Consider the following 21,719-nt stretch of genomic DNA (forward strand, 5'->3'; position numbering starts at 1 on the left):
CAGAGTCTCGCTCTGTTGCCCAGGCTGGAGTGCAGTGGTGTGATCTCAGCTCACTGCAACCTCTGCCTTCTAGGTTCAAGCGATTCTCCTGCCTCAGCCTCCTGAGTAGCTGGGATTACAGGTGTGCACCACCATGCCTGGTTAATTTTTGTATTTTTAGTAGAGACAGGGTTTCTCCATGTTGGCCGGGCTGGTCTTGAACTCCTGAGCTCAGGTGATCCGCCCACCTCAGCTTCCCAAAGCGCTGGGACTACAGGTATGAGCCACCACGCCTGACCTCAGCAAGTTCTTATTTCCTCTGAGCCTCATTCTTCTCATCTGTTAAATGCAATTAGCAATACCTACCTCAGGGGACTACTGGGAAGAACTGAATGAGGAAGATGTATTCGGAAACAAAACAAAACAAAACAAAACTAGCAGAGTGTCTGGCAGGTGGTGAATGCTCCATAAATGCTGGGGTTTCTCCTCTCTTTCTGCAAGCTCGCCTCTGAGGGAGGCAGGGGAAGGGGATGGTGGAGATGGGGGTGTTCGCTGGGCCCTCAGGTGAGGGCACTGGAGCCCGGGGCCGGGCATGGTCCTCGCAGGAAGAGAGGGACCCGGGTGGGGGACGTGTGGAAAGGCTGGCCAGGCCTTGTTGGGGAGGGCGGACCTTGTGTTAGGCAACGTAGGCACGGCCAGCCCTGGGGGAAACAAGAGAACCCCACTTTAGTCCTTAAGAAAACTTTGGCTTAACAAGGTGGGGTCTCTTGAGAGCCGACACAGAGGCGAGGTCAGCTGTGCCAGGCGGGGTGACCTAAGGGGGCTTGTGAGGGAAACTGGGAGACACCATGACAGGGAAGGCCAGTCTGGGCTGCCTCTGACTGAATGAGCCTGGGTCCAGGTCTCCATGGCCCAAATGCTACCTTGGCTTTCACAGCTGCTCTGGGGTGGCAGTGTAGACTGAGGATGGGGAGACAGAGGGAATGGGGGCAGAGGGCCACTCGGCACCACAAGCCCCACAGGATAGAATGTGGAGCTGGGAGCTCCCTCTCAGAAAGAAAATGGCGCTGACGTGGGGCAGGAGCTAAGATGGCGGGTCACTACCAGACCACTGTCCAAGGGAGAGCCAGCTAGCTGGTGGTGAGGAGCGAGGCTCAGAGTCACACAGACCACGGTACGAGGCCTGGGTCGCCCCTTCCCAGCCGAGGGACCGTAGGCCCAAGCTTTTCCCGAGCCAGTTCCGTAAGCATTGCAACAATGCACAGAACAGGACATGCAATACATGTGCAACACATATTTATGATTTTGATAATGAGAGAGGTCAGGGAGAACTGGAAGCCAAGAAACTTCAGTGAAGTCATGGCAAGATTCTAGAACAGGCTGCTGATGGGAACTGTCCCCAAGCCTGAAGAGGGGAGGTGGTGTCATTATGAGCCAGCCTGGGTGTCTCAGGCACAAGGCATGTCATCCCAAGCTCTGCTCTTTCCAGGATTAGCCAGGGAGCCTGGAAAAATGCATCACAACTTCAGAGCACAATGGGCGGGGCCCCAGGGGACTCTGTGGCAGAGACACAGAGACACAGTGCCATGGAGGTGATTTACTTATGATGTGGTGAATGGTCCAAGGGTACAAGAAACCTAAAGAGAAGGCTCTAGTTATATGTGGCAAGCTCCCAGCATTTTAATCCGTGACTTGGTCCTGACGTGGAAGACAGGACCAGGTCTGCAGGGAACATAACTGGGAGGGGTAGGGTCAGCAACAGAAGCTGGTGTCTAAGAGATCCTAACAGCAAACAGGGGACACTGATGAGGGCTTGCTATTGGGTCCCCAAACCCAGCTACCTAAGCCCAACTGTGAGGACATGAACAGGGGTAAATGCAGCTGCTGGGGCATCTTGGGGTGCTGTTGAGGCAGCATGTGACGTGGCTACTAGCTGAGCAGTGATGAGACCAGAGGTGCTGAAGGAAGCACGTGCCGGGCAGACCACTCACGGGCTATTTGCATTGAGTTCTGGATGCTGCACTTCAAGAGGGATGCAGGGGACAGCGCAAAGCCCTAGAAGGCAAAGGGCCTGGAATCTATGGGCTGCGGGGCATGGCCGAATGGCCTGGGGTGTTTATTCTAAGACTTTGAGAGGGGCATGAAAGGGGTCTCCTGACACCTGTGGGGCTGTTGTGTGGAGGGGCAGACAGGTGTTCTGTGTATCCTAAGGTGGGGCTCTGGGGCCAACGAGAGATAAAGAGAGGGCATTCATTATGGCTGGAGCTGTCCAAAGAAGGGCTGGGATGTTGTACGAGCTGATGAGTTAATTCCCAGTTCCCGAGGGTAGAACACCCCAGTTGTCATACAACCATTAGCAAGGAAAAACCTTACTGGAAGGCATGTCTCGAGAAATTTGCTATGAATCAGAGTACCCAGGTTTGGGAATGATGATTCAAAAGAATCCGGAGCCAATTCAAAGTCACCCCGATAATGTCATTCTCACTCCCTTTGCTCTCTGGAGTCCTTGAGTAGCAGAGAAAGAAGCAGAGAGACAACTCCCTCACAGGAAATTACACACAGTGCCTCCCCCGAACCTGACGAGGGGCTTCTGAAGGCCCTGCGGTCAAGACCTGCTGTGCAGGAGTTGGGGTCCCCAGGAAGCCTCCAGCTTCCCACCAAGCCCTGGGCTCAGTCGTTTCTATCTGCCGACGAGGGACGTACCTGGATTGTCACTCTCCCTCATCTGTTTGGAGGGTGGCTCATCAGTGTCCCAGGGTGTGGACTGATTGATAGGCGTCTGCCCCCACCGGATGCTGGTCGCCAGTCCCTGGGACTGACTGTCTGCCTTGGAGATGCCAGGAGCCTGTGGGAAGCAGATGAGGAGGTGAGCATGGCCTGGCCAGAGACCAGTCTCCAGAACAAGACTCCCTAGGAGGGACCTAGCCTCCAAAACAAGACTCCCGTTGCCTAAGCTTCGCCCACTGAGCACAGGGTCAGAGACAGAGCCTACTACGGTTCTGCCATAGTAGTAGCAGCTGGGACCTCCTGCTAAGCTCCTGCCTCTAGGAACACCCAGGCCAGTGCCTCCCTGGATACCCTCCGTGGCCACTCACTCTACCAGCCCTATCACAATGGGAAGAGCGTTCTGAGCTACGAGATGGGGTCTCCGGCCCTCGGACCATCCACAAACCACAGCCACACAGATGCTACCAACTTATCAGAGCATGTGCTGAGCACAGTGTGCCTAGCCCAGCCTCTGTGTCACCACTGGCTGGCTCTTGGACACGGGAGAGGACAGCTTTCCAAGGGGCCACCAGCAGACAGCAGGTGAGGGACTTTATATATTTCCCATCCTGCCCCCACACCAGCCTCTGAGGCCCAATCGTCCTATGGAGGAGGTGTGGGGAAGGTGGGAGCTGAGGCCCATGGCGGGGACAGCTCAGATGCTGCTCCTAGGTGGACAGTGGGACCCTCAGCTCCTCCGCACAGGAAAGAGGCAGGCTTTCTGCTCTGTGAGTGCACTCTCTAGTTTAGATTTGCAGATGAATGAAAAAATAAACCTCAGAGTGAAAAACAAAAAACAAAACAAAACAAAAAACAACAAACAAAAAAACCCACCAGGACAGCATTTGTCTCCCTGAGCCACAGCCTTATAATGGAATATTATATAGCTATCAAAAGTCATGTGTAAAGAATTCTTGATGACAAAATGCTTACACTATAATGTTTAATGAGAAAAACAGGCCCCAGAATGACACACAAATGGCCTCCCTAGGTAAACACCCCTGTGTCAGAGAATATATGTAGGAGGGAAATGACCAAAACGTTAACAGGGATGTTACTCTTGGGTGAGGGGATTATGGGTAACTTATTTTATTGTCTATACTTTTCCGTATTTTCTTTTTCTTTTTTTTTTACTATGGCCATTATATATATAGGCAAAAAACAAACAAACGAAAATACTCCTGGAAACATGCTGGAGAGGTTGGGATAAGATACCTGGGATATGCGGCGGTGTGGGTGTCAGGACAGGTGGCCCTGGGAAGAGTGAGCACAGTTCCCCAGAGCACAGCCAGAGCCCAACCAGGTGTGGGATGAGGGGTGGATACGGATGCCCACCAGGAACAGCCACAGAACACAGGAGCCTCCAGGGGCATCTGCAGGCCTCTCAGGTGAGGACCAGGTCCTTATGGTGACTTCTGATGAAGCTTGACCCAGGAACCCAGCTGGTGGGAGACAGGGTCTGCTGCTGAGCCCCCCTGACCAGAGTGGCTCTCCTGGGTTCTGTGCCAGGCACAGAGAGGGGGTGTGGATAGGGAGGCTGGGCAACACTTGGGGCTTTGACGCATAGTGCAGACAACACACAGCGCCTCCATAAGGGCCTGCTGGAGGAGCGGGAGCCGTATCCCATTAGGACCTGTGGGCTGCGCTCCGCTAATTGCATCAGGCTGCACTTTATCTCTGGCCTGCATTTCAGATGCTTTGCTTCTGTGAACAGAGCAAGAAACAAAGGAAAAGGGTGAATCTCCTGAGAAAAGAACAATTCAGGGGACGAGCTTCCTTATCAGAGGGCCTGCCCCATTTCTATCTGTGGGACAGGCAGAAGCTGGGAGGAGAGGGGGCTGGGGACTTCGCTGCATTCACTAATAGTCTTAGGGAACAATAGCATGGTTTTTCCAGCATTCTCCAAATAGACAGCTTTTAATGTGTGCCCTGTCTGAAGCATCTATCCACTCTGCAGCCTTCGTTGTATTTCCAGGCTCTCAAGGTCCTGGTGGCTCAGAGGTAGGGAGATTGCTTTCCTTGGAATCAGAGGCATCCGAGGGAGAAGGAGCCTATGCCATGTCCCATGCCGTCCCTGGGAGCAAAGTGTGAATGCTAAGATCCCAGCCTCATGACCGGCACTCCCTTCATGGACAGCACAGAAGCCCCTCCTGCCGGGAGGAGGTGCTGCAGCCCTCTCCGCCCTGCGGGATCCTGGAGGTGTCCCAGGCAAGAGGCTGTTGAGGTTTTCAGCATCCTCCGACAGCCACTCTTCTCCCCTCTTGAATCACACTCCGGCCTGGCAACTTGACAGGGAAGGGAAGCTTCTGGAAACTTGCCCTGGAATAGCCCCTGCCTCCAGGAGAGGAGGTTGGGGTCTCCTCAAGTTTGGGTCCCCATGTTCTGAGCACTAAAACTTCAGGAGTTCCAATGGTCACCCTAAAATTGTTGGAGTTTCTGAACTTGAAAAAATCTCACTTTTCCAACACAGATTGCTCAGCCCCTTGGCTTCAGAGCACTCCTGCTGCTCACTCATTTAGTTTGTTTCTTCTGCCTTAGGTCTATGTCGGGCACTGCTCTAGGCACTGGGGATGCGGATGACCGAGACTCAGCCCTGCCCTCAAGTGGCTGCTGCGGCACAGTGGGAGGACTCAATACATGAACAGCTTGAGGCAAAGACGCTGGGGTGTCCCGGGTGTGCAGAGGCGGGCCCAGATGGGCTGTGAGCAGGCGAAGTGGGCTACAACCGGCTTGCTATTTGGCTGTGTCGTTCATGAATACTACAAGCAATTTCTTATGTATAAGAAAGCAGCTCTGTGGTGAGAACAAAAAGTCTTTTTTTTTTCTTCTTTAGGAAGGATACACAAGGCTACCCATTTTCTACTAAGCACTCACAACATCTGAAGCTACAAGCAACCTGTAGTTCAGGAATTTTATTTATTTTATTAAAATAATGCAATGACATTCCTTCCTCCACTTCCTCCAGAAAAAACCTGGACACAGGGTATGTCCACTGCCGAGGAGCCCGGGCCCCCGGGTGGGTGACATGCAGAGCCGCTGGTGATGTGCGTCAGCGCGGCCCGACCAGAGCCCCCTCTTGCAATGAGTTCCAGGCCCTCAGTAAAGCCACATGGTCCCTGGGTTCTGGAAGCTTCTAGGGGACCATGTTCAGGTCCGTGGGTCCAGCTCTGAGCCTAGCTCCTGCTAACTCTTTCCTCCCATGGTTCAGAATCCCCCCAAGCCCAGGACACCCTGATTTCCATGCCTCCTGGTCGGGGGGCGCTGACGACACAAGAATGCCATGAAAACCAACCAGGAGAACTTAGCCTGGGCAGCAGGGAGGAAGGCAGAGTTGAGCAAGCCTCCCCTCGTGTCCTCCCACTGCCATCATCTGGGACACCAGTGAAGCCACCCAGACCTTTGGCCGTTCCCCAGTGTTCCTGGCCACGTCTTCTGCTCCAGTGACATGATGGCACTTGGCAGAGAGAGGCAGACCAGGAGAGCCTCTCCGTGCCTGGCCCCACAGAGTGGCCCTATCTGCCCATCATCGGGCCTGAGCAGGCTTCTCTTGGCTTTCCTTTAATGAGATGCTAATGGGATGCATCATTAACGCAGAAGCTTTTTAAACCCTGAGCTCTTGTAAATTTTCAAAGGTCACAGTTTTATGGCAGCTGACAGCACCCTGCTTCTTTCAGCAACTGAAGAACACTAAAGACCCAGGGCCTGTATGGCTGAAGCTCTCTGCGAGGCAGTGCAGAGCGGGAGGCACCTGCTGACCATGGGGGCTGGGGGCCTCCACATTGCAGCAGTCTCAGAGGACACGTGGGTTTACTCCACCAGCCTGGGGGGAACCAGCCGTGCAGGGTCCACAGAGCTGCTCTGAGGGAACTGTTTCATTTAGGGAAAGGTGTGTAGGGCCGTAGGTGGTGTGCAATGAAAGATGCCTAGTAGAGGGCGAGGGGCTGACACTCACCCGGGGAGGCAGGAGCAGTGGATGCCCATGGAGTACCCTTTGCTCACCAGGCTGTGGACCCAGGAGTCTGTGACACACAGCCCCGAGATGCTTTTGCTAATTTGTCCGCCCAGAGGAAACCCCTTTTCCTACTTTGCACAAAGATACCGCATAGACTAGCAGTGTCCCGCGTGGCCAGGGAGGTTTGAGGTTTGAGAGATGGCAGGGACTCCCCTGGGGTCCTCCCAGGCCTCGCTTGTTCTCACCTCTACTCTCTGTGCACCCAATGACCACAGTACCTAGCGCACTACCCCCAGGGCCTTGTTTCTGCCCCATCTTTGCAGGCAAAGCTCCATAACTCCAAGAGGGCAGGGTCTCTGAGCTACAGCGTTGGCCAGTGGAAGAAGCATGCATCACTGTTGGTTTGATGAATGAATGAATGCACAGGGTGGATTCCAGGGAGAGTGAATGACACGAGTCACAGAGCAGAGCAGTGAAACAGCACGGTTCCCTCACTGCGGGGCTGAGGTTTCCACATCATGGGGGCCGTGTGTGCTGGGGCCTTTAACACCGTTGCCCTGGATGCTGCTGGAGCCCTGGATGGCCCAATCCACTGACCAGCAGAACCCATCAGCCCCTCCGGATGCCTTGATGTGATCAAGGCATGGACACTGAGGGGTGACTACTGCCTCTGTGGAGCTGGGGGGACCTGGGGGAGTCTCCTGGAGAAAACAGAACACAGCACCCTCCACTTTTTGCCCAAGGATGTCAGAAGAGGGTGAATCAATGAAGCCTCGAGAAGAAGCTTCCAGAAGAGATGGGCTGGGGCTGGGCCACAAAAGCTAGGCAGGATTCAATCTGGCAGACGGATGGGGGCCCAAGTCACCACCAAAGGACCCCAGAGCAACCAGTGCATTTTCAGCCTAGATATATCTGGCAGAGACAGGCTTCAGAGTCCACTTCTGGGGTACACATGGGCCTTTTCTGGAGGGATGATGATGCCAGCACCCGCAGCTCTCTCCTGCCAAGGAAACTGTCTCCCAGACTGGAACCTGCAGGCCATGATGCCCCGTACCATGTGGTGCAGACAGGGCTGGCAGGGCCACCTTCTGCTGAGCATCACTGAGCACCCTCTCTGGGCCAGAGGCACCACCAGGTACCAGGGATCTGTACTGGGCAAGGTCCTGCCCTGGAGGAATTTACAACCAGTATAATGGGACACCTGCACCAGGGAGCCATGGGGGTGACACAGGCTTGGACGGAGACCCCAAGGAACAGACCCTGATGTTGTCTCACTCCCACCCCTGTTAACAGAGAGACGGTGCTACCATTAAGAAAAGGTCCAGTAAAATCATGACGAAATGCAAAGGGGAGACCAGACCAGGGCACATGGGGAGAGAGAGGAACACTGCACACAGGCAGGCCACGGGGCTCCTGGAACTGCTACAGTGGAGCCTTTAGCATAGCATGGACCTTCCACTTAGCCAAATTAACACACACACACACAGTCCTGTGACTCTTTTGACATAGTATATCAGATGCGACACTATGACAGTCCTGGGCCTGTCTTTTTAAGAGGCTTGAAGCTTCTGCCTTGGTATCTTAGACCCTCCAGACCATCAGCAAATCAGCTGAACATCACCAACGGTTACTAGTCAACATCACGGGCTCAGTAGAACTGTTCAACCAAGCTCTCTCAGAATTCCTGTGCACAAATTTGGGAGCTATTATAGAATGTGTCATTTACAGCCACTAAAAAAGAAACAGGTAAAAAAAAAAAAAAAAAAAAAAGGGATACACAGGCTACTGTGTATCTTACTATTTTGTATATATTGCGAAATAGTAAAGAGCAAAGTCATTTGTGCCTTCTTCTTGACATATAAATGCACATGTTACATGCATCTCTGTGTTCTGTAGAGGATTGGGGGCAGTATAAATATAGTGGGACTCTAATTACATAAATGCCAAAACTAAAGTTAGTGCAGCATTTCCCTAACACAGCCCAGCTGGGTGGTGGGTGTGACGTGGTCTTGGATGAAAACTTGAGGAGCCCCAGGGAGGACAATGCCAGGGGGTAGCCTGGAGTTCCCTGTACCCTGAGCTTCATCTGGAGCCTTGTTTCAATCTCTGGACTCCCCACAACACCCAGCTCATTTGGGGAAGACCAGCTTTGGTGTGCCCATCCCACCCCCCTGGCTCTGGGTTCTGATGGCTCCTTCTGGTAAGGGATGCTCACATGCGCTGGCACTCCCTGCGACTCTGCCGTGGTTCTGATTGCCCCATGCTTTTGAAACTCCCTACATCAGAAAACTTGCTCTACCAGCTTCCCTTGCAGCTAGGGCATGGCATGTGACCTGTAACTCAAACCCACTTAGGTGAGACTGCAGTCTGGAAAGCTGGGTGATGTGAGGAGGCCAGCACTGCTCAGAATCCATGCTCTGCAAAAGCTAGTGGCACAGGAACAGGGATTTGGGAGCACATGGTGGGGGGAGGCTCTGGTGTCCTCAGCCCAGCACTGGGGGTGAATGCTGTCATTTCCTTTTTCTTCTCACTCTGCAGGGTTATTCCCAGGGCTCTTCTGAGAACAGCAAGAGCAAATTCGCACAGTGCTCCTAGCAGAAGTGCATCAGTTGCAGGCACCTCTGACCACCGGGCCCTGGTTTGCCCTGGGGGGAATCATATCACACCAGATATGAGCTCCAGGAGGGGGCATCGCTGGGCAGGCCATTCCCTGCAAAGAGTGGATATTTCACTTTCTTTCAGCTTCCCTCCCTCTGCAGGGCACTTAAGGTCTTCACGGTGCCAGGTCCACCTGTGGGGAATGATGGCATCCAGCTTTTGGCAAACATGTTCAGACCAGGGTGTTGGGGACTGAGCATGTGGGCCTCTCAGGGGCTCTTGCACTGCAAAGGTGACGCCCCAGGAAAGCAGTTCTTACTTGAAAGGAATTATGTTCCAATGGTAGAAACTCAGGCTTGGGGAGGAGATATCTTGGTGTGTGGGATCTTTCAGATGACAGCTCATAGATTTATAGCTGGGCTGTTAGGCTTTCTAGTGTTGGCAGGTTGTCACCGAGAACACTGATTCCAAGAGCACTTAGGGAGGGCTGCCGACCACCACCATGGGGATCTCCAACGTGAGTGCACAAAAGCAGCATCTGGAAGACTCATTAGAGGGACGGAAGTTTCTGGGCCCTACCCTGGAGGTTCTGATTCAGTTGGTGTGGGGTGAGGGACCCCAAAATGTGCCCCTTTAATAAACCTACAGGGGATGCTCGGCAGGTAGTCCATGGACTCGCCCTGGGGATCAATGAAAGTCTTCGCGTTTAAGTTCTTGGGCCTGTGCATGGAGACCGCGGGGTTGGTGCTGCTCATCAGGTCCTGACTGGGAGAGTTCTGGGTCTTGCTTATGTGACTCATGGGAACCAGCTCCTTGGCGAGGCCACTTCTGAGGACTTCTATTCTGAGCCTAGGTTTCAGGGGGTCAGAAGGACATGTTGAGAGCCACCAAAGCTGGAAATCTGTGGCCTCTGGGAAGCGCAAATGACATATAAGATTCTCTCAGTTCTCATTTCCTGATTGCTACTGAACTACAAATGAGAAGATAATCGCAGTTAAATCCCTACGTGGGGCCAGGGGAGGGTCTCCCGAGCCCCACCTGCCCTCATTAACGAGGCTGCCCTCTCTGGCCCCCTGGCCCCAGGTCTGCGTCCTCGGCCTCCCCTTCAGAGCCCTGCCATAATGCACTCCGGTGCCTGATGAAATTTCTAATAATACTAACCAATGATGTGTTAAATTGAGACACTTCTGGCTCGCATGCTGGAAACTGCATGATGGTTTAAAGGACCAGTGCTTACCTTTCTCTATCAATTTGCTGCTAAATTACTGCTTTCGGAGCAACTTACAGAAAAGTAATTCTTTATTTAAATTTTAATTTCAATCTTGTCATTTAAAATATATATTCAGATTCCAATCATATTACAGAATATGATGATGTCTTTGGAGGCTAAATGGTCCTGCTGAGAGCCTAGGTGGGGACAGAGGACCTGATAGGGCAGGTGATAGGAGGGGCTGAGTAGCAAGTGAGAGACAGAGGACAGGCTTGGTGAGGGCAGCCACGTGCTGGGCTGGGAGATACAACTGCAGGCCCTGTCGCCCTGTGATCCTGGGCTTGGTGTCCAGCCCCAAGGGTCATCTGTAAATACTTTAAGTGGAAACCACCGGTCAATTCCTATGCCCTTTCTCACTGGATCACCGTGAAGACCCAAGCCATAAACGGATGCCAGGTACAGATGAACTGGTCCTCCCTGGCCAGCCACTGTCCTAACAGCCTCCTCCACACCAGGTGCCGGCATGCACTGATTTCCTTCCATGAGGAATTCTGCGTTCTTACCTTCATTTCACAGATGAGAGTAATAAGGCCCAGAGAAGCTCAAAAGTACTCAGGGCAGCCAGGTGCGGTGGCTCATGCCTGTAATCCCAGTACTTTGGGAGGCTGAGGCAGGTGGATCACTGGAGCTCGGGAGTTCGAGACCAGCCTGGCCAACATGGTGAAACCCCATCTTTACTAAAAATACAAAAAAATCCGCTGGGCGTGGCGGTGTGTGCCTGTAGTCCTAGCTACTTGGGAGACGGAGGCAGGAGAATCACTTGAACCTGGGAGGTGGAGGTTGCAGTGAGCCAAGATAGCACCATCGCCCTCCAGTCTGGGTGACAAAGCGAGACTCCATTTCAAAAACAAAACAAAACCAAACAAAAAACTCAAGGCATGGCAAGCCTGGGACTCTAACCCATGTCCACTATTTTATCACAAGACCTTCAGAGGTGCTCTGGGATGGCTGGAATGTTCCCAGGCTACCTCTTCCCCAGCCTCTCCGGCTGTGGCTGGTAGCCCCATAAACGGACTCAGCCATATTAAGGCTGCGCCCATGCCATCCTGTCAGGATAATACTAAAGCCCACCCTAGGTACCTGCAAGCACACGGGCCACGGCCTCTCCTTCCCACGCTGTGTCAGCCCGATGGGGCCTCCTGCTCCGACTCTGCCAGCATACTGGGGCTGTTATCTCCCTGGGTTGCACTCCTGGTGCCGCCCACCTCTGTGCTTCAGTGAAACCACCCCCTTTAAATGAACAATTACCTCCTGATGCCAAATACGGGAGCATTTCACGTCCTCTTTCTCTGTTCCCTAACAATGGCTTCCTCCTTCTTCCTTCTGGAAACTCCCTGCCCCTCCGTTTTCAGCAACAATGCTTTTCCCGGTTCTTGACCTAAAACCTCTTCCCAGCGCCTCCTCCCGGTGCTGTTCGCCGGTGTCTCCTCTCCTCGGATCTCAAGCATGGACGTGCTCCAGGCTCGTGCCAGGCCTCTCTCTCCCTCTCTCAGGATTGTTGGGGCCCTGTCTTCTTTCTTAATGATGTTTTTGATGTGAAACACCTGTGTGGTAGCCCATGCCTTTGATAGAACCCAGCTTTCTATAGTAACCTGGAAGTATGTTTGCTTTTCCCTTTTCCAACATCAAAGTCTATACCTTGGAGACACTTTTGCTGAAAGTGCAGCACAGATGGCCTCCCTTGCACACATAAAGCAACCACAGATGGGGCTGGTTTTTGCACCGTGCTCTGGAATGTGCCCTGTCCGGGCCCCCAGCCCCTTCCTCCAAGCCCCCCTCCAATGGATGGGCCTTGTGGACAAAGGAAATGAGAAATCTGGCAGAACCTTACAACTCAAAGCTTTCAACTTTCCTCTAACAACTTTCAACCGAAAACTTCTTAGTCCCATTTCCAAGTAACTTTTCATCCATTACAAAACCCACAAAATTTTCAAAGGGGCTTTGAAATGAGATCACCTAGAAAAAAAAAAGTCCATCACAAACGGAAGTCTTTGAAAAGAAAGAGGCCCTTTCCTGCGCTTCAGCTCCCCTCTGATACCAGTTTCCCTTTCATTCTGCAGAAAGGTGCAGGGCAGGCCTGGCCCTCAGCAGATGCCTGTGATGTGCCAGAGCCAGTGGCCCAGACGGACAGACAGGGACGCGGAGGAGCGCGAGGGGCACCTCTCACAGAGCAGGGCCGGGGCTTTCATCCCCGTTCAATCAGGCCGCACCGCTCCCCCAACAGCCGCGTTCCTTGTAGCGGCCCGGCCTGCTCAGAGGCCCCGCCGCCCTGCCTGTTTCTGGTCACCGTGGCATTGGTGACAAGGCAGCGCCCTCCTGAGCACGGCGACCCTCTCCATTTGTGTCGCCAGAGTGGGCGGGGAGGTGGGCACGGCAGGGGCAGCCCCCGCTCTGGCCTTTGATAGGACATTTTCCAACTGCCGGCCCTGCGGGCAGTGACTCCGGGCCCACCCCCGCCCTCCCCAGGGTCAGCTGCAGACTCGCAGACGCACATCACACAACGGCCATTTCCGAGAGCCTTTGTTATTTTCAGATTTGAAATCCATAGTGAAGCTGGTGAGGAAAAGTCCGCTGTACAGGGCTATGGGCCGGTGTGGGGCCACAGGTGGACTCCCTTATTGAACCATTTGTGGATGGGGCCTGGCCCTCAGAGACTACAGTCTGAACACCCAACATTATTATTACTATTTTTGATACAGGGTCTCGATCTGTCATCCAGGCTGGAGTGCGGTGGTGCCATCACAGCTTAGTGCAGCCTCGAACTCCTGGGCTCAAGCGATCCTCCTACCTTGGCCTCCCAAAGCACTGGGATTACAGGTGTGAGCCATCATGCCTGGCCTCAACATTAATTGTGAGCCCAGCTACTTGGGCCTGCATGAGATGACTCCCAATGACCCCAGGGGAAGAAGCAGGCTGTTTACAATGGCTTGGCTAGGGGCTGCCCTGGCCCCTCTGCCCCCTCCCAGGGCCTTCCCAGTGCCTCCCCAGAGGGCATTCTAGGATTAACTAAGCCCTCCTGTGTGCAGGACCTCCCAGAGCCAGAAAAAACCCCAAGACCAAGTCCCCATTGTCTGTGACTCCCTTTGTGACCTTCCTCAGTAGTGGCTTAACACACTCATTAAGACTCCTGGGCTTGGGCTGGGTGCCGTGGCTTATGTCTGTAATTCCAGCCCTTTGGGAGGCCTATGCGGGTGGATCACGAGGTCAGGAGTTCGAGACCAGCCTGGCCAAAATGGCGAAACCCCATCTCTACTAAAAATACAAAAATTAGCCAGGCACAGTGGCAGGTGCCTATAATCCCAGCTACTTGGGAGGATGAGGCAGGAGAATTGCTGCCCCGTTCCCTAGGAGGCAGAGGTTGCAGTGAGCTGAGATTGTGCCATTGTACTCCAGCCTGGGCGACAAGAGCGAGACTCCATCTTAAAAAAAAAAAAAAAAAAAAAAAGACTCCCGGCCTCCTCCTTTCTAGTCGGGGGCAGAGCATTCCTCATTTTTTTTTTTTAAATTGCAAACAAAGGCTCACTGGGAAAAGGGAACAGCTCCACATTCTAAAACCTCTGCTGTGTGACTCGCGGCACTGACTCCCAGAGCACGGAGTCGACGGAGAGCTCGACTCTTGACGCCAAACAACAGTCCTGACGTGACATCCTCAGCGACCTCATTAGAGGCCTAACAAGAGAGGGAACATGCCAGAGTCACACCGAGGGGCGAGACAAAGAGACAAACAGGGCAGCACACACGGCCTCGGAGGCGGCTCCTCAGACGCAAAGCGCACTGAAGGACATACAGCAGTTTTATTGTGGGGACTTCAAGACTCACCCAAGCAAGTCAGCACCTGAGTGCGGGTCTCAGGACGGTAGCCTAGATTCTGACATGGTATAGGGGTCGGAGCTGGGCAGAAATGACCACTCTGTGGTGGGAATGTTCCAGAAGATGCAGCGAGGGCCTCGGTGTGCCTTCCTCCAGCTCCTGGGTGCTGGCTGCTTTGTGCCTGCTTAGGCTGTCTGTAATGAGAGTCACGTGTGGCCAGGCAGGGTCCTGAGGGAGAGGCGTTCTCTTTGGCCCCATCTTGGTTCAGAATTGAGGTGGTTAAAGCGATGTTTAAAAAAGAACCTGGTATTTAGCAGCAGCCCAGCTCTTCAGCCTTCAGGAAACACTCGGGGGCAGCCAGATGCCATCTACATTCACTAGAGGCCCACAGCAAGAGGCACGGTGGAGAGATCTTAAGCAGTGGTGGAAGAGGCAGGGGACACAGAAACAGCCCTCTTGGGGCAGACAGGCAGATACTTCCCTTCGCTGGGAGCGGTGCTGGGGAGGAGCGGCGCGGGGATGGGCATTGCACACAGGGGCTGTGGGTAACCAGGGCAGCATGAGGCTCTGGTCTTCTCTGCAAGAGGCTGGGTAGCCACAGTGCCAACTCCTGAGGAGGCTGGGCCTGGCCCACCCTTGGAGATGGGATCCCAGACAAATGCCCTCCACTGATGTCCCCTCCTCAGCAGGAACCCGGACTGCCTAGGCCAAGGTTTCCTCCCTTCATGTCCAAGGGAGGGCTTCTGTCTGCATGTGCACTGTGGTCCGGCTACCACAGCTCCACTCCCTCAGCGCTGGGGCCCATCGCCTGCAGAGGCGTCATCTATCCATCCAGTCCCCCTCCCACCCCACACTTACTGAGAGGCAATCCTGTTCTGCAGACACAGCTATCAATAGTCTCTGGCCTAGGGGAGTGCACAGGCTAGTAAGAGAGTCAGGATCGTAATTACAACAGCTGATATCTATGGAAACTTTAGATGGTCCAGTTGACAGCACTTTGAGGTCTGGGAGTTCTCTGAGGCCAAGATCTAAGTGCCCAGCTCTGCTCCTCACTGCATTAGTCAGCTCAGGCTGCCAAAACATCACTGGATGACTTAAACCGGGGGTCCCCAACCTCTGGGCCACAGACCAGTACCACCCTGTGGCCTCTTAGGAACTAGGCCACACAGCAGGAGGCGAGTGATGGGCAAGTGAGTGAAGCTTCATCTGTATTTGCAGCTGTTTCCCATTGCTGGCATTACTGCCTCAGCTGTGCCTCCTGTCAGATCAGGTGCAGCATGAGATTCCCATAGGAGCACGAACCCTGTTGTGAACTGTGCATGCGAGGGATCCTGGTTGTGTACTCCTTATGAGAATCTAATGCCTGATGATCGGAGGTGGAACAGTTTCATCCAGAAACTGCCCCCCGCCCTCCTACCCCTGTGCATGGAAAAATTGTCTTCCACGAAACCAGTCCCTGGTGCCAAAAAGGTTGGGGACCACAGGCTTAAACAACAGAAATGCATTCCTCATAGTCAAGGAGGCTGGGACCTCTGAGATCAGGGTGCTAGCATGGGCAGGTTCTGGGGAGGGCTCTCTTCCTGGCTTGCAGACTGCTGCCTTCTTGCCATGTCCTCACTGGGCAGTGAGCTCTGGTGTCTCTTGTTCATCTTACAAGAGTACTAATCCCATCAGGAGGGCCCCACCCTCACAATCTCATCAAAACCTAATTATCTCCAAATGCCGAGGCCCCATCTCCAAATGCCATCACAACGGTAATTAGGGCTTCAACCTGTGAATTTTGCTGGGGGCACAATTCAGTCCATAAGATCCACGCAGCCTGCACAAAGTAGGTGTTCAGAAACGCTGGCCAAATCGAGTGGAGATCAATCCGCCTGTTGTTTCTCTGGCTCCACCTTGCCCACTAGACCCCAGGGAGTGTTGAATGGAGACAGACACCCACAGACCTGACTAGCATGCCAGTTGGTCCTCCTACTAGCCTGAGCTCTAATTTTCTGATGGTTTGCTTTTTTCCTCTCACGACATAATCTCCATGATCTCTAGTCTTTCCCGAATGCTGTTGAAAGGCTTGTTGTATTTATCTCCGGAGAATCCACCGTGCCCCTGTGCAATTTTCCATTGTCATGGTTCATTTTAATTTCCTCTAAGGCTGTTGGCCACTCTCGTGTTCAGAAATAGCTTGTTCCACTTAATAAAAGCATTTAAATATGCAGACACGAGAAGTTTCCTTAGCTTGCTCCTAAACATCACAGTAAGTGGAGTGAGTTATACCCTGTGTCCTGCTATAAGGCTGAGGGCAGACCATGTGGCTTCCCAGGAAGGAGAAACTCTGGATCAAAGGCTCAAGGGCAGGATCAGGATCTGAGAACTTCTGGTGATAACCCAACCAGCCTGGATGACCATAGCTCATATTTCTCAATTGACAGCACCCTGGCTCTCCTGAACTTGCCTCCCTTCTTCATAATAATCAGAGCTGTGGCCAGCAGTCAGCAGGTCTGGATTTGAGACCTGACCCACTCCTAACTGGCCTTGTGACCTTGCACAAGTCATTCCACCTCTCTGAGCCCCTGCTTCTCTCCTTCATCTATAAAGCAGGCAGGACAATCCCTCCTTTGAAAGGCTGATTTCAACAAACAGTGGGAATCTTCTACTTCCAGGACCTAGCGAAGTACCTGGGACAAGGCAGGGGCTCAGCAAATGGCAGCTATTATTACTTTTAGGGGACCCGAGAATGCAGGAATATTAAGTAGCCTTTTATAAGAAGGATGCTGTGCCAGAGGCACAGTCTTTCTCCATCAGTTTTCTCTGGGTCGCTGCAGCCAGAGACTCCCCAGGCTGTGGATTATCAAGAAACAAAAGCAAAGGACTGGAAAGCAGGCTGGATGCTGATTCAAAACCACATCTATGGGAAGTGTAGTGGCTGGCTGTGAGACCAAAGCATCACGACCTCTGGTGGCGGGTGGTCTGAATTGCAGGTCAAGAAACAGCTGAGCCAGGCTCCTAGATACAGATAATGAGGGGCAATGCCGCAGGGCATCTTTCTTTGGCTAAATAATGACAATGAAGAAGCAAGAGTCCAGGTAATTGGTGGATACCAGCATGGGACTGGGAAGGGGGGTGGCAGAGATGTAAAATCCCTGAGAAGAAGGCAGTTGAAACCCTGTTTTAATGGCTCAGGAAGCCAGTTCCTATCTGGTACCTGGTCCTTCTAGGACCCTGAAACCTCCTGTACCACAGAGGAACCCTAAGCGTGTATCTGTGGCTGGGTGGGGCAGGCAGGGGAGTGCAGGTCAAATATTTTGGGTCATAACTGCCCTAGAGATGAACAGTCCAGGTAGTAATTGCTAGACTTCCAGCCATGCGCAGCTCATGTGAAATACCAACGGCCCCTTGTGAGACACCTGGGGATCACCTCCAGGGGCCATTCTCCCTGGAGACACATCTATAAATACCTACAACTAAGCCCAGCCAACCCATTCATCTTCATCTGGAGTTAGCAATGGCATCAAAATTCTCTTCTATTGGTTATTCATGGGGAGTTAGTTCATGGATTCACTTAAGGTCACATTTAAGTCAGCTGCAGAAATGGGGGACCCTCCAAACCCAGACCTTGGTCACAGCTAGCTGGCAGCTCTCTCCTTCTGCATCTGCCTCCTTCTGAATACAAGACTCCAACCACTCACACAGTCCATGCTGCACAACCCCACTCCCGGGATGACATTCACATTCACATATGCACACACTATCACACAGGTGCACAAGTGTGCACACATCCACTCACCTACTTACATAACTGAGCCCACACACATGCATTCCACACAAACCCACACAGCCCCAGCCTTCTTGGGCTGCGGGGGGACTCCGGCCCCCACAGGGCAGGAGTAGCTGGCAGACACTCCCGCTGCTGGCCCCACATAATCTTTTCTTTTCCGATGGCTCCAGAACACAGAGTCCCCCATGGCCACTTTGAGCTTTCCTCCCAGATACTTTTTCCTAAATCAGCTTCCAATCTGACTCATTTCAGTTTTAAAACAAGAAAACATCAACAAACATGATGGAGGGAAACAGATGGTAACAATTACAGGAGGGAGAAAACAGAGCTCGCTCCCTCTACAAGGGGCAGGCAAACATATTGTTCCCCAGAGAGCGGACTGTCCTCCTGCCACTAATGTGTAAACCTGGGTGCAAGGCTCCCAGGGCTCATCGCCACTGCAGGGGATAGGCCAGCACTGTAGGGTCCATGAGGGATGCTGGGCACCACCAGGCGGGTCCACTGGAACCTGGGACCTGCCAGGTCCCCAGGGTGGGGAAGGAAAGACATTCTAGCACATCCCAGGTCACCTCATGTGAGACATGCCCCATCCAAGACCCGAGATCAGGGTGGGACAGCTTCTTCCCCTGCATGCTGAGTCCACCTGTAACCGGCTCTCATCACCTCCTCATGTCACTGTGCAGAAGTCTGTCTCACCCAGGACTGTGAGCTCCTGAGGGCAGGACAAGGTTTCTCACTCAGGGTGGTGGGTAGGAGTAGGACTCTGGAGCTTGGCTGCCTGGTTCAAATCCAAGTTCTACCACTTTCTTTTTTTTTTTTTTTTGAGATGGAGTCTCGCTCTATCACCCAGGCTGGAGTGCAGTGGCGCGATCTCGGCTCACTGCAAGCTCCGCCTCCTGGGTTCACGTCATTCTCCTGCCTCAGTCTCCCCAGCAGCTAGGACTACAGGCGCCCACCACCATGCCTGGCTAATTTTTTTGTATTTTTAGTAGAGACAGAGTTTCACCATGTTAGCCAGGATGTTCTCGATCTCCTGACCTCGTGATCCGCCCACCTCGGCTTCCCAAAGTGCTGGGATTATAGGCGTGAGCCACCGCGCCTGACCTCTGCCACTTTCAAGTAAGGAAAGCCAAGCAAGCTCACAGACCACTCCATGCCCTCCTTTTCTCACCTCGAAAACAGAGCTAATTCAAGTATCTACACCATAGAATTATGAATTAATATGCGCAAAGGACTTAGAACCATGCCCAGAACACGCGGGTGGTATATGTGGAAGCTCCCAGTGTTATTACCCACGCAGATGTCCGGCGTCTGGTTGAATGCTCAGCAGACGTCCTAAAGGCCCCCGAGTGCAGGGATGAGGAGCAGGCCTTAGGCTGGGACATGAAGTAAAGACTGAGCGTTCCAGGCAGGGGAAGCCCCACACTGACTTCAGGGCTGGGAGGAGTCACCCCTGTTGTTGGGAGAGTCCAGGAGAGATGGTCAGGGTCCAGGGTCCTGAGTGGGAGTTTTCCATGTTCCTTCCCTCTTGGGAACCACCATTTGCATTTGTCCATCCTTTGTGATTAGGTAGGACAAAGGCTCTGCTCTCCAGCAGATCAGATGGATGGAGTCAGGTAAGAAAACAGGTGCAACCTAGAGAAATCACATGCTGTGATGTGAGTGGGGTAGTGGTGGCCTATCCTGGCCTTGTGAGTCCAGGAAAGCTGCCTGGAGGAGGGGGCTGAGTTCTGACTTCAGGACAAGGGGTGTGGGCATGAACAGAGAGCATGATGCATTGTGCTGGGCACAGGGAGTGTGATGCCTTTGGGGGTCAGAACAACAGGGCGTCAAGAGTGAGGGGTTTGAGTCCATGTTCCTTCATTACTTGAGTGCCACAGGCAAAGATTTAATGTCTCTGAGCCTCAGTTTCCTCATCCACACAATGAGAATCACAGTTCCCTGTGTCCCAGGCCTGATGAGGGGGTGTTGGAAGGATGTGCATCACAGGTGCCCAGCTGGCTCCCAGCATGTCCCAAGGGGATCAATGCAGGGGCCACGGTGCACCTGCCTTTTGGACCAGACTTTCTCTCTCATGTGTCCTGTTCTTACATACATTTACACACAAGCTGTCGTGCCAGTGGCCACAGTGTCCCCACCTTTATGCTCCCAGGGATATGCGGTAGCTGCCCCTATTTGGACTCCTGGATACAGCAAGCTGCATTTAACCACCACAGGGAGGAGGGTATGCCGGACCCCCCTTGGTGCCTACTTGATGCCAATGTGCACAGCAGCTTGTCTGGGCACTCCCAAAGTGGAAAGGGGCAGCTTTCTGCTGCATTTCATTTTGGCAGTGCTTTTTCTTCATCTTGAAATATACTGATGCCCTCACTTATTCTCCTGGGGGCTCAGCATCTCCATTCTCTCCAGTCTACATTTCCTGTCTGGTGAGTCTGTCCCATTAGCACCAGGGCTTGAGCATGCTCCTCCCCTCCTCTCCTCTTCCTCCTCCTTCTCTCCTCCTCCCCCCCCGCTTCTCCCATCCTCTTCATCTCCTCCCCCTCTCCCCTCCTCATCTCCCCATTTCCTCCTCCCCATCCTCCTCAACTCCTCCTCCTCCAGCTCCCCTCCTCATCTCCTCCTTTTCCTCCTCCTCAGCTCTTCCTCTTCCTCCGTGTCTTCTCCTCCCTTACCTCTCCTCACCCTCCTCTCTTCCTTTTTCCTTCCTAGGTGCTCCTAACTGCAGTTACTGCTGCTTCAGCCCCTGCCAAGGCCATTGCCAAACATGCTCAGGAGCGCAGGGACTTGGGAGGCCTGAGCTAACCTGGACAAGAGGCTTCTTCCTGCTGGGTCTCATGTGAGAATCAGCGGATGGAAGTCGGCAGCAGGTCTTAGCCCGGCTGGGCTTCCCCAGTCTCTTCCCTGGGAGGTCTGGCTCAGGCAGGCTGCGGGTGGGACCCGGGGCTCTGCTGTAGAGTTCCTCAGCTGCTGCTGCTGCTGCTGCTGGGTGAGAATTGGGCCCCACAGACTGGACGCTTTCCAAGACCAGCCCCCTTCACAGGCAAATGCTTCCCTGCCAGGGGACCAGGGCTTGGAGCACTGCAGTTCCCCAGCCAAAGGTGTTCCTGCAGTGGAAGTGTGTGCCTCAAGCTGCCAGCCTGACCAACAAGAAAGACCTTCCCCCTGGCTCCCTGAACACTGGTTTCATGACGGGAGTCCGGCTTCCCGTGCAGGGTCATCCCTGTGGGTAGAAGGCACTGGTCAGAGTGGCAGCAGCGCTCGGGCCAGCAGGATGCTGAGTTCCCACTGCAGCGGCACACGCTGGCCTATTTATACGCCTGGCTCTGTGGGCTTGGCCTTTTCTCTTTCAATGATGTTTATCTGGGTTCTGTAACATTCTTCTCCTGCCTCCCTCTCCCACCTCTGGACAGGGACCCTGTTTCTGTGTCTGGTCTTGTTGCCTAATTGCCACATCACTGTCACCTTTCCAGATGCTCACAAGCCCACTTGACGCCTCCGCTTGGACGTCCTGCCTGCACCTGCAGCTCACACTCTGTGTGTCTGGGACGTCCTGCCTGCACCTGCACCTCACA

The 21,719-nt window shown here is 53.4% G+C and overlaps 1 protein-coding gene across 1 annotated transcript in view; it reads right to left on the minus strand.

Annotated features, from left to right (window-relative positions):
• KLHL29 (kelch like family member 29) overlaps positions 1-21,719 on the minus strand; it is a 163,075-nt gene that overhangs the window by 67,322 nt on the left and 74,034 nt on the right. Inside the window, exon 2 of the mRNA XM_023230106.1 lies at positions 2,683-2,824. Coding sequence (XP_023085874.1) covers positions 2,683-2,824 — 142 coding nt within the window. The remainder of the gene's footprint in view (positions 1-2,682; positions 2,825-21,719) is intronic.

The sequence above is a fragment of the Piliocolobus tephrosceles genome, chromosome 15 (genome assembly GCF_002776525.5).
Source record: "Piliocolobus tephrosceles isolate RC106 chromosome 15, ASM277652v3, whole genome shotgun sequence".
Taxonomy (NCBI): Eukaryota; Metazoa; Chordata; class Mammalia; order Primates; family Cercopithecidae; genus Piliocolobus; species Piliocolobus tephrosceles.